The following is a 14,067-nucleotide window of genomic DNA, read 5'->3' on the forward strand; positions in this document are numbered from 1 at the left end:
CCTACTGCTCTGTTTCCTCTGGGAGAAGGGAAATAAACACAGCTGGCATTCTTTACATAAAGAAACAAAAAGAATTTTAAAAAAATCTGAAAGAAACCCTACACTTCTCTTTGGCTTTTTTCCTTCCTCATTCCTTTGTCCAATTCTTATCTCAGATACGCTCCAAGTGATTAATATGAAAGGAAACTCTCAGGGCAAAGACTTGCTAAAGTTAGTGCTGTTCCCATGTAAAATGTACATCATGCTGTGGACTGACCCTGCACAGTTTATCTCCAGAGAGTCTCTGCTGAACAACATCACGCTTTTTTTTTCTGTGTCTGGTGGTTTAGACTGCAGCTCTTTGAGAAAGAAAAAGGCATACCTCAAAATGTGGCTGCTACTTCATCATGAACACTTCCTAGAGCTGTAGCCTCTTTTATCACTGCCAAAGCTTCACATCCCTCACAAAACCAGGAAACAAACTTAGAAAATGGTCAGCCTGGACTTTAGGATAATTATCCTTACCTTGATATCCATGTAATATTTACTGTAAGAATATACCTACCTCATGTTATCAGTGCAAAAAATTTACATTTACTTGCATCATTTTTACATACATTAAAGTATACTGATGGCATTAAAAATAAAGAAAATCATGTAATACCTTTACTTTTACCTATGGATTTGGTGAAATGGTTCCATGAAGAAAGCATTTCCAGACAAAAAGAGAATAAAGAAGAGGAGAGAAACAACAGTAAGAGTCATGAGTACATGTAAATGCAGTAGTATCTGAACATGAAGAGACAAAGTATAAGTGTCTGAAGACAAATGGAGATGCAATCAGTGTCATATTAGGGATTTAGTTTATTTCTTCCCAATCATGTACATGCAGAGAAACACAGAATTAACCCATGCTTAGATAAGAAAGACTGTCACAAAGGTAACATGGACAATGGTTAAGAGGAAAAAAATCACTGGTTTTGTTAGGTAGCAAAATTGTACTCTCAGCATTCCAGAAGCCAGGAGCAGGTGCTTTCTGCACGTTTCCAATCAGCCATGCATTAATGCAAATGGACTCTTGAATGTGTACAACATTACGAGAGGAGCATCTTCTTTCAGAAGCTATCTGAAGAGTGGTCTGGCACTTTGTTTATCTTTTATAAGATCACCCATAATTGTATTTTCTGATAAATACACGGGATTTTCTTAATCACTTTCTTATTTCTCTCACCTCTTTTTAGTTATTGTTTTGCAAGAGGGGGAGTTGAGGAGGCAGGAAGGACAAAAGCTTACGGAGCAAACAAAAAAAAAAAACCAACCAAAAAACCAACAAAACCAAAAAAACGAAACAAGAAAAAGATGTGACTAAAACCATGTGTTTCTTTGCAGCCAAAGACAGCTTTCAAGCATTTGCCCATCGGTTGCAGTGATGGATTCAAAGCAGCTACAGAACAAGAAGAAACAATGAAAGCAGAGTGGAAAAGGAACAGAGCCCATACCTTGGTCGCCCATCATCAGGTGCGCCAGACCTTGAAGGGAAACAAGAGCACAGTCAGCAATGAACAAGGGAGCACGGGAAGGTGGTGTTGTCACACTGACAAAAATGCTTTGTGACAGGCATCTGTTTCCTATAAGATGTCTGTATCACAGAGGGAAATCAAAGAGCATTTTTCAACCACTGGTTGGAATGCTTTGGGCTACAAGTAACAGAACTGCAATTCAAACACTGGGTGCTGTTTTATTGTGTATTTTTTTGTTTTTCTGTGCAGTATTGGCATTGACAGAAAATAATAAAATGCTTTCAAATCCAACCAATTCCTTTAATAATCCGTCTGTCTTTATCATATTTTGATTATATTGCTTTGAACGCTTTGCTGAGAGGACTTCCTGTCCTCTACACGTGAAATGATGTTTAAACCCTGGAGAAGTTTAAACCTGAAAAATGGGCTGGGTCTGATCTTTTTCCCCTCATAAAAATGAGCATTTCAGGTAATTAAATAAAATTTATTCATCACATTGAAATGATAATGCATAGAATGTCTCCTTATTTGTGTGAAATGTGACAGTAGAATGAATTTGTTCCAGAGAAGGCAAATTATTACATATGCAAAATAAAATACATAGTAATAAAGAAAATTTAAGTGACAGTTTCTGCAACTACTTCTTCAATCTGTGAGAAATAGATTTTGCTTTATACTTATATTGTGAGATGAAATCCCATCACACCAGAATAGGTCTAGTGACATTTCAAAGCAGATGTCCATTATGATAATCACTCATCCAGAGCCAAATTTTGTTACTCTTCAAGGAAAAATTTTCATCCTTTTTAATTCATGATAATAAAATGATACTTAAATTTCACTGTAAATAATGTGATGTTGGGAGAATATTTTCTTTGATATATGAAGTTTTTTCATTTTTTATGTCTGATTTTAAAAATAGACTTATTCTTGTTGAATTTAGCTGTTTTAGGATCCATTTCGGGAGTTATTGGTTGTTCATGTGCAAAATGCGCTCCTCTTCTCAAAAAAGCCATACATTATTTTCTTAATTGCAATTAATTGAAATTAATTCACACAAAGAAGGTGAGCAAAAAAATATCATTCTCTTTATGAGAGCAGACTTCCTAGAGAGAGAGTTTCTGTGATTTCTAATTCACAAAGAAAATTAGGTGCACAAATGACTCACGCTACTTGGGGGTAGTTCAAAGAAGATACTCCCGACTGCAATCAGTCTAAATGATTCTTCTCTTATCAGTTCCAAATCTCAAGTGATGTTCCAAGTAGTCTAACAATGGCTTTGTTGAATTATTGCTTTTTAATGTCACTCGTTTTAGATGTGTAGTTAAACTGAAGGGCCTGATGTGCCTGATCTCTTGTGCAATAAATTCTGTTTCCAAATAGAGAGCTCTGCAGCTGGTGGGATTACCTGGGGCTCACAGCAATGTAAATGAAAGCTGACTGTGATCCTGAAGGGATGCCTGCATCAGCATTGCTTGGGAAGCATCACACAGCTGAACTGGCAGTTTGCAGCTTGTGAAGGGGAATAGAAATGTTTTCATGGGTGTTCCTTCTCTGTACGTGTTGCTGCAAGAGAGGCTTGCTGAATACACAGAGTATAAAGGCCAGGTGATATTGTTTAATTCATTCTTTCAGTGCTGGGTGTCCTTCCTTGGATCCCCTGCCACGTGGCCTTTGGAAGCGTCAGTCTCTTCTTGTGACTGATTAATTTCTGTTTGGGTTTTAGCTTTGGGTGTTGGCAACTGTGGCAAGAAATCTCAGACTTCTGACTTGACCCTAATTGTATTTGATATTTGATAAAGAAAAATTGAAACCAGTTGAACATTGCAACATCTTTTTCTATAATGAAACAGCGACTTTTCAGACACTACTTTATGTGAGATCTTTCAAAAAAATCATTGTCCTGTCTCCCAAGAGAATGTAAAAAAGGTGATCTCTTCCTATCTCACATTTACATATGAACTTCATAGCTATATGAACCTAAACAAAAGTCTAGCTTCAGATTATCACTGCTTGATAGCTACTATTTTTGTTAAAATGATATGTGAAATTGGTCAGTTGCAAATAGATGTCTCTTACATAATTTGAAGAAAAAATGTAAATAGCAGAAGTACCTCTTGAAGACATAAAAACTGCTTGACTTTTAACAATCACTTACAGTGCTGTTCAATGGAAAAATGCAGCCAAGTGAATTTAAAAGACATGCACTGCTCAAACCAAACATCTACCAATTAAAAAATTCAGTATTACTCCTCAGGACACTGCATTTTGTTTCACTCTTTCTGTTACTTTATTTGCAAGCAGTAAGGTCTCTTTTACTCCCTTGCTAAAGGCACCTGGTGATACTCACCTTATTTTATATTTTTGCAATCTATGGGTGGAGGCTATTGAAGAGTGAAGCATTACTAGTACTGTACCTGTTCATTCCACAGAGGGGTTTAAAATGATACAGCCATATCTGCCATGAGAGGAATCACTGCTAGATTTGCAAAATGAAAATCATCTTTTTATAGACCTGGGAAGTTTTATCCTTAAGTAGCCACTTAAAGGCCTCCCATACATTATGGGAAAATACTCATTTGTGCACCATTACTTCAATTTCTTTGTGAATTAGGAATTCAAGATTTAGAAGGAATCCTTCATGTGTGATCCACTCCAACTCTCTCCTGAACTTGGCTCTCAGAGCAGAGAGTTAAGGAGCACAGGGTGGGATAGTGGAAGAGGATATGAAGGTAGGATATCATAGTTTGGTGTGTGAGTTCCATGCAGAGCACAGGCCAAAACAAAATTTAAATGTGATAAACCTGCAGTGAAGGTATTAAAGCGGAGTAAAAATTCAGTAGAATGAAAAAACAGTAGCCTTTTTTACCAGAAGTACATACAAAATTGAAAATTACATATTTCTGTTTGCTTATGTCGCCTAATTTACAGAGATGCTCAGATATCACAGAGATCAAAGAAGAAAAATTTTAGCAAAGATTTCAAGTTGTGCTTTGGATACACAATTCTATGCTTACATTTTTACATATTCATGCTTTGTAACTTTAATGTATGCATAAGTATCCAGACCTGTGTTGGAATAAATTTAAGGTTGCAGTTTTAAGAATTAAGTTCAGGTAAAGTCTGGATTAACAGTTATCCAGGTTTTATCTTGTACTGCTGTGCATAAATGAATATGTGAAATGTAATTGAACCTCCTTATCTAGTTATACTGAACCCAATTCAAATTTTGAGACTCATGTTGACACCAGTAAGAGTTTTATGCACAGATCAAATACAAGATTAGGTAGTTATTTCTAGGCTTTTATGTTTTTCAGCTAGAATTTCTATTCCAGTGTTGCTGAATACATTTTTATCTCACATTGAAAATGAAATTTTATTGACGCGTATGAGCATGACAGTGCCCACAAGTAAAGCACCAGAATTATTTGAATTTTCCTTCTCCTTGGGAAAACTTATATATTAATAGAATTGCAGAGCATCATCTATGTGCTAAATCTGAGCACCTGCCTTCACCCTTGAATACAGCAGCACAGAGAAATGAAGCATCAACACTTGAGCTTGAGAAAATCACCCCTGAACAGGCAGTGGTCCATGGTGAGTTGAAACCTGAATGAACTCAGGCCTCAGAGCGACTCACATGAGCACCCCAGGTCAGAGTCATGCCAGGACAGTCACTTTGCATATGAGTTAATTTACAAAGTCCTTGCTTTTAAAAGAGCTTTTCAAATATTGGAATGGGATAAAATGAAAGCAGTTTTTTCAGTTTAGATAGGTAAACTAATTTTTTCAAATAGATAACAGTTTATCCAGTATGCAAAGATTCACCCCAGAGAGACTTTTAAAGACATTTGTAGATAAAAGAAGCACCTGTACTTTTTAACTTATAAGCAAAAAGACTTTAAAACTATCATATATTTGCATGTTTTACCAGCTAACAGACTTACTTACCAATATTCAGGATAGATGGCATTTTGCCTTAGTTTCCACTGACCTATGCCATACTTTCTTTAAAGGGACTTAATTACATACCAACTTAATTATTAAAATCACATGCTGCTTCTTTCACAATGTCTAAAAGGCAAGTGCATTGTGCTGAAAAGTTAGACAGAAAACCTCTTCTCCTAAAGCTTTGTGCTGTAAAGGATATTAGAGTAAGCAAGGTTTGTGGTATTAAAGAGAAAAGCGCTTTCCATTTTCCTAAGCAATTAAGAGTAGGGAATTGAACATGCATTACTATTTCATTGGGAGGATTTAGGTTCCACATCAATGGGAAAAATAGTTTCTTGAAGTGGTTTTCATACAGAACACGAGAAGAAATCAGTCCTGAAAATCTCCAGAGAGGTTTTGGACATGGTATCAGTCACACGAGTACAAATCCTGTTGTTTCAGTGGGGATATTCTGGAATTACAGCAATGAGGCCAAGGAGCTTTGCTTGTGTTCTGTATGAAAAAATAAATCACATCTATTTGATAAACTTGTATGCCTTTATGTAGGGGAAAATACAACTTACCGTACTGAATGATATGTGTACTTTTATAACATTAAGCAGAAGGAAAAAAAAAAACCCCACTGAACAGAGGGGAAAAACAAGAGCTTAGGAAAATAAGGTAGAAAGCACCCACCTTCCACATAGTTGTCTTCTGTAAGCACATAACAGGGAAGGAGAGAAAAGGAAAACATTCATTAAGCAGCATGCAGACTGGAACTTGCCATTGCATGTCTTACTCATGCAAGGCATCAAACACAACATGCAAGTGCTCCATTGCTACAATCCAGAGGGAAAAACAAAAGCACCAGGGAAGCAGTGTTTCCTCTACTTAACAAAATGTATGTGAGATGAAACAAAATACTCTTGCCAAAGTGCAAATATTGTACAGGATTTAGTGCATCTCTTTGTACATGCAACTATTATCACTGTTAGTTATTAATCAGAGGTTCTTCTTGAAGTCTTTTGGAACTGTGTATTTTAAAACCACCAGTCATTTGTGATAGGGATTCTAAATTCATTTGGTACTTCTTTCCCATTCTGAATTTTCCTGGATGATGAAGTAGATGATTTTAAACTTCTGATAACTTAAATTCTTGAATGTGCTGTGAAGATGTTACCACCACAGGCAGCATGGCTGATCCTGCAGTCATTAGAGAGGCACTCTGGTCATTGGGTCAAATCTCCAAATCCAGCAGGGAAAAATGGAAACAAACCGAGCAGAATGAGTCAGAACTGTTGGATCATGTCCTACAGAATTGGTCAGCATCAGAAACTTGCACATTGTAAAAAAAATCAATCCATTCTCTGCCTGGTACAGACAGCAATGGCCACAGCAGTGCCAAGGATGGGTTCTGCTCCCCAGTTAAATCAAAGGGCATTTTGCCTAAGGAAAGGCTGCTATCAACAAGCAACAACATTTACCATTGTTTATACTCAACCCAACATCAGTGTGGGGCACAGGAAAGAAGGTTCTCCCAAAGCTTACAGAGTAAAAGGGGACTAAGAAATGAGCCTCAGTTAAGAAAGCAAACAGAACTGAAAGCTGAGAAACAGCCTCAGTGTCCTGAAATTCATTTTGGTGCCTACAGCCCTCAGCTACTCCACTGGGAAGGTGATTTTGAGGGAGTATTTCTCTGGTCATGACTGAGGAGGAGATAGGAGAGAGGAAATGGGAAAGGTAAAATAACAAAGGAAAACCATCACAGAAGTCAAGGAGATGGATGCTGTGGGGCCAGCAAAGAGATGGGGAAGGGTGACAGCACAGCAGTCTGACTGCCTGGGAGATCTCTGGCTGCAGTCCATGCCATCTCCACCAGCTCTTCCTGGGGAGGGAGCGCACAGAAGCCAGTGCAAATTGAACGCCAGTTCTGCCATCAATGGTCATTTCTCACGGACTCATCCCATAGGAATAATGCCTTTTCATGTGGCTATGAAACAAAAGTAATTCTGGTATTTTGTAACCCAATAAATAAGAAAACAAGTAACACACAACTGGGTTTAATAATATTTTTTAAGCACAAATTTCCTCCCAAAATGTGTCACTTTGTGAAAAACCTTTATAAGCTAATGCAAAAAACAATGAAAAAAGTCATCGAAACTCGACAGTATTCCAACAAATAATTTGAAAAATTTACCACTTTGAAAATAATAACTGCTAAAAATGATGAATAATAAGGGTTTAAGGGTTTAATTAAACATTAGATATTATGATTCGTCTTTTCCATTCACACACTCTAAAACAAGAAATAGAATAAAATTCACTAAGATGATGAACACCCAGTTTCACAAGACAAAGATTTAATGTTCTATATACAATGTAAATAGTGATATTTGGATGTGATATTTGTGCTAAAAATGTGATATTTGGAGGGGCTTTTAGCAAAACTTTTCTGGAAGAGCCTTCTACCTTTAACTGCATACAGTAATTTCCTTTCATAAGTAAAAAAAAAACCACCCAAACTCAATGAAAAATAAATTAGTTATTTCAATTGTTGTTTACCTTCAGGCTCTTTCATCTAGTTCTGTTTATCACAGTGTTGGTATATTGCAATACCAACATTGCCATGGCATTCTTTTTGGTGGCCACGTTCAGCTTAACAAGATTTTTTAAAACCAGCATACGAACTTGCTGACAGCTGAGTTCAGTTCCTCATGATGTCAGACTCAAAGAAAAGGGCTCTGAAAATGGCATCTTAGGCAGGATCAGATGATTAAACTCATCTGGCTATGGGGTTTAGCATACTTGGTTTTATAGCATGAGTCCTCCTCTCAGCAATAATTGGAATGCCTTTTTTGTGACTTTCACCAGAAAGATTTATACTGGCTGAGCAGCTTCCCCTAAATGTCTGACTGATTAAACTTTTAGTGATAGCAAGTTAAGCTGTCAAAACATTTTGAATTAAATAAAATGGAAAAAAGTCGAATTCCCACTCTGAATTAAACAGTGCATACAGCCAAACCCCTATGCACTAGTAAACAGCAATGAAAATTCATTCCTCCACAGGCTTTTGTCATGGTAAGTTAAACCATCTTAAACAGTTTTGCAATCTAAGAAAAAAATTAGTTCAGCTTCTTTATGGTACTTTATGAGGCTTTTACATTAGATTAGCATTGAGCACTTTAATTAAGGTAGTTTGTTTGTGATGGCTGATGTACTTCCATATCACTAACACTTCACTGGGCTTTCCTGATTCCCATTTTCTAGGCATGGCCTATTCTTCTAAGCAGAATCTAAGAATCCAAAAGGCCCAAATTCTAGCCTTGCTTTTCATGCATTTTGCTTACTCCAGCCACTCTTAGAAACAAAATAAAACAAAACCAAAAAAAAAAAAAAAAAGGAAAAAATATCATTGAAAGCCATGTATAATATCAAGTCACAGTTCAGAGGAACAAAAATTTCTTCATTTAAATCAGGAGTAACTGCATTTATGTCATTAGATTTGCACTGGTGTAAAATTTCTGTACCTGGAGGAGAGTAGAGCCACACTACACATTTCTGTACCTGCTGATGATTCAGCCACACACAGAATTTACCAACATTTCTACCCATCCACTCTGAGAGACCTTATTGTCGACTGAGTAGCTCTGTTGACAGCAGTGGCACCCAAGGTTTTTAGGACCAAAAATGCCAACTCCAGATGCTGCAGGCAGTGGCACAGAGCAGCTCTTTCCTTTTCTGCACCAGCTGATCGTACCAAGGACTTTTCACCCTGAAAACAGCTGACTTTCTCTTCAGCATCCTGACTTCAAAGAGATGTGGGAATTTTTCTATTTTTCACATTGCACCAAGCTCCTCACTTGAAGAACTAGAGAGTTCTTATCCACTGCAAATGCTTATTTCCAAGACCTTCCCACATGACCACCACCAAAAAAATTAATTGCCCTGCTACTTTCTGTGTTAAACCTAATTCCTCCAGCCAAAGTCTGCTCTTGGTGCTATGCGTGTAATCTGTTGACTGTGCATATTGAGCCAAATACTGAGTTGATTTAAATCTGGTGTGACACAGTTGAAATCAGAGGAACTGCACAACTTACACAGGCTGTGAATCTGGCTTATTATCTCCAGATGAATTGTCTCAGGCTGTCCCTACTGAACTGAGAGCAGATTCTGCTCCATATTTTTTTTTGCAGCAAAAGTGCAACCAATTCTAATTATTTTAGCATATTACTGTGATTTAGTGATATGAAAATGGGAATCATATTCTTACAGTACATTTTTACTAATTAAAGAATTGTTTTAATGTTCAGTGATTCTTCAAGGAAACCTTGATTTAAAACAAACAAAAAAAAAAACCGAACAAAAAAACTGCCCCTTTTTATGTTTAGTGGTTATTTCTACTATTACATTTTTTCATCTGCTAGAGAATTTACACCTTAGCCACACAATTATGTAAGAACTGTATTTTCATGACAAACAGGAGAAACAGTAATTAGTACTTTGAAATTACAAAAACAGAAACAACACTATAAGAAATAGCATATTAGCAGAGTCATGTTTTTCTCATGACAATTTAGTTCACAATCTCATTCCAGCAAGAGGGATTCAGGAGCATGGCAATAGCATGAAATAAATCTATATAATGAAGGTGTCTTGCGACAAAATTGATAGCTAGAAGTTTAGGATACAATATTTTGTTTTTCTCAAAGAATAATGCATAATTATACTTCTCTCTAATTTATCTACTGAAAAAAACCTGTATTTAGAAATATCATTTCAGGGAGCAGCTTTATCTGTGAAACTGCTCCCAGCATTTCTTGGGTGGTGTAATTTAGCCTGTCCCATCCATTTGTCAAATTAGTTGAGAAATTTATTTTATTGACATGGGGTTCAAAACAAAATATTTGGAAAGGATATGAAAATATGAAGTATGTTATGAAGTATGTTATAAAGCATGAACAGTCATATAGTCAATAATGATGAACTAAAGCAATATATTGAATATCCATGGTCAGGAGCATTGATCCTCTCAAGTGCTGTGTATCTGACAAATTCCATTAGGATTATTTGCATTTTTAAAAATTACTTTTGAAAAATGTACTGCACATAGTGATTGCCATTATTGACTGTGATTATGAATAATCAGAAATGGATTATAAAGATACCTGGTACTCTGATTTTGTTGCAGCCTGCTTTAGTACTGGGTAAACAGGGAAACAGCATTTCCCAATCCTGTTGCGATCCTTAAACAAAATCTAGAAATCTACCAGAATCTAGGCAGGAGGGCTCAGGAATACCTACATTTCCACATTAGACCTGAAATCAGTGTACAGCCCCTCTTAGTCTCCACACAGCTCTGGACACACCCATTCAGAGCCCTTTCCAGTGCAGTTGGTAGAAATATGACAGGGACTTTATTGATATTTTTTGGGTGGAAAGGAGAAATTTCAGAATAACAGGCATCTGGGCCCATTTTAGTTTCATTCTCTCCCTACATCTCTTTGAGGATCCCTTCTTTTCTGGATTGCCCTGTTCAGGACTTGGGAGAAAGGCAAGATCCCATCAGGAGCACTAAAGGACTGCCTAGACTGAAAATAAGGACAAGGCTTTCTGCGAAATGATGATCATTAGAGCACAATTAGATTTTTTTTTTTACCAGGTTTTTACAAGACAAAGCCATCAGCACAAATTCAGTATGCTTCTGTAAATGCGAGTAACATCCATGAATTTGTTCCAAGTGAGGCCATCTTTTCTGGAGAGTATCCCAAGTGCTTTGAAAATGAAATAATGACAAGATCATTTAAGTTAAGCTACTGTAGATTAGCTCCACGTGTGAAGCAGCAAGTAAGGGGGTCAGCGGAAGTTTTGAGTGCACAAGCAAAGAAATAATGAACAGAAATAGAAAATAGCATTATTTTTGTGGCATAACTAAAACCATTACTATGTTTAGTTTCAGTGGTCATAAATTTAAAATGAAGTAAAAAATGAGAGAGGTTTCAGAAAAAAAAACACTTTCCCCAGTCATTCATGTCATTAAAAACCCTAAGAAAACTCAGCAACTATGTCTTACAAAGAAAGGCCAAAGATGCCCAATCTGTTGAATAAATCCAAGATAAGATAAAGAGGTGTCTGAACCCAGTCTATAACTATCAAAAGTTCCTGATAGCTTAGGATAGAAGTCCTTTCAACCAGACAAAGACTGTCATCAAGAATCAGAAAAGTTCAAACTGAAAAGGAGACAAAAATATTCAATAAAGATAAAATAAGAATCGGCAATTCTAGGAAATTCTTCCCTGAAGTCTTAAGACAGAGCTTTTCTCTAACAGAGACTGTATATCAATCATTGGTTTTGTGCTGCTTTGTAGGAATTACTGGAAGAGATTCTGCTTTTTGCCATTTAGGAGGTCAGGTTAATATTCTCACAGTGGTACATTCTGGACAGAACTCCTACGAGTCTATGAATTTTCTCCAGTTAAATGAGAACAGAAACCAAGGATAAACAGCAGCAAATACTTTGACACCCTGTTAAACAGAAAAGTGTTCAAATAAATTGTTTCTCAGAACCAATTTCTGCATCATTTACAAAAAGATTTCACTGAAAAATATTTCCCATGAAGAATTCAAATATAATGGGTGAAAAAACCAAAACTATTCAGACAAATATCTATTTTCCCTATGGTTCACAACAGGACAAAATCTCCAGACACAGCTTACCTCTACCACCTGTTATATTTCTTATACATAACTTCTCTAGGTATTTGAAAAACAGATGAGAAACAGAATCAAAATCAAGACATTATTAATATCACTACCCTTTCTGAGGTAACACTTTTTTTGTGCTATTTCATTCCTGTGCAGATTTATCACTTTTTGAGTGCTTATTTTCACAACTGTATCAATCATGAAGACATTCAACATTGCTTTATTTTTACACTATTAATTCATTCTGATTTTATTGTTACATATTTTTAGATACTGCGTATCTGAATGGGATTTTGTGTCCTTGGAGCCACAGGAGTTGATAAATAAGCACATCTTTGATACTTTCATCTCCTTTTTCTCAACTGCTTCCTGAAACTGATAATTTTGGAAAGTTACTTGCTCTCTTCTGCTAGTATTTTTTACCATATACACTTCTACAGTCTCAGTGGAGAGATCATGTATATTAAAAAAATTACTGCTTCTTTATTTTATTAAAATCCCAAGACATTTTACTTTGGCCATATTTCCCCACTTCATTTAATAAATTTATTAGAATTTTTTTCTATTTTTTTCCCTCCAAAATCGGTCTTGCTACTCTCATATTGACTATACTTATGACCTGTCTAAAATACATCAGTACTTTAAAGAAATTTTCATCAGCCACAAGCATTCCTGAATCTCTGTCATGGTTGCAGTAACCACAACCAGAAGGCATTTTTTTGTAATAATTGAATTTAGTAATATTAATAGAGGTAGTGAGAGAGAAATAAATACTTTGCATATGTGAGGGTGAATCAAATAACAACATTCCCTCCTCAGCATTTTCATTTCCTTGCATAAGTAGGAAATGAAACACAATGTAAATCTATGTATTTTACTCAATAATCAGATATTCTTTAAGAACTGCTGCTCTTTTCCTGTTTATCCTCTGGAACTATTTCTCTGGATTTGAAAAATTCAATTTCCACTGAAAATCTCTGGGATTTACACACTTTACCTTACTTTGTGCATTAGGACCTCTCCCCTGTAATCACTAGAGGTCTTATTTCCTATCACAGAGAATGGATAGACTGACTAGAATTACAAACTGACTGTATATGGTTCACTTTACAACTTCTCTTTTCTTCCTGGGATTATTTTTTTTCCTTTGGATTTTCCTCAGTTTTGCCCTGCTGGCTACATGGCATGAAAATATATTTTCAGGCTATCCCTATCAAAACCTTTCATACAGAATTAACTTTTCTGGTTGGCAGAGAGCAATGTCAAGTACAGATTACGTTCTATGAAAGTGATGTGGGGTGACACAGATATTTCTCTTTCAAGAATACCCACTTTGAAATTAATTTGAGAAATTCATAATGCAACTTTAACACATTCTTTAATAAACAGTTGTGAAATGAGGAAGAAAGAATTTTTGGGATTACTCATGCTTGTTTTGATGTATGTGAAACTAGAAACATGCCCAATATTTCCTTGTTGCCCTGTGCTTTGTCAATTTGTCCTCCTGGATAGTCAATTATGGCTATCCCAGAGCCTGCAAATTCAGGTTCAGTTACTATCAGAAGAAATCAAATCCCTCTCCAATCATCCTTTCAGCAAAACTGGTCTCTTAGACCCATTAATAGAATAGGATTAGCTGAGCTGACAGAGAGTAAAAATGCAGCACAGTGATTGAATGGCAGAAGCAATTTTCCAACTGGATGGCAGCTTTACGGAGGCGATGATCCAGTGGATAACATCAGCAGGACACTCAAAGGAGGAGAGGCTGTGGGTTTTGTCCATGAAAGGGATATTATTTTAACACAATACTTCCTAAAACTTTTCCACTGTTTTTTTTATTGCACAGTGTACTGGCAGCTATCTACACTTGCACAATCTTGACTGTGCAAATATAGCATTTCTCCTTTAGAGAACTTACAAAAGAGTGGAGACATAT

At 36.3% G+C, this 14,067-nt stretch overlaps 1 protein-coding gene across 1 annotated transcript in view; it reads right to left on the reverse strand.

The window, feature by feature from the left end:
- NRXN1 (neurexin 1) overlaps positions 1 to 14,067 on the reverse strand; it is a 667,470-nt gene that overhangs the window by 587,840 nt on the left and 65,563 nt on the right. The window contains exon 2 of the mRNA XM_084203402.1: positions 1,479 to 1,508. Within this exon, the coding sequence (XP_084059528.1) occupies positions 1,479 to 1,508 (30 nt within the window). The remainder of the gene's footprint in view (positions 1 to 1,478; positions 1,509 to 14,067) is intronic.

The sequence above is a fragment of the Fringilla coelebs genome (assembly GCF_963513975.1).
Source record: "Fringilla coelebs genome assembly, chromosome: 3".
NCBI classification, from domain to species: domain Eukaryota; kingdom Metazoa; phylum Chordata; class Aves; order Passeriformes; family Fringillidae; genus Fringilla; species Fringilla coelebs.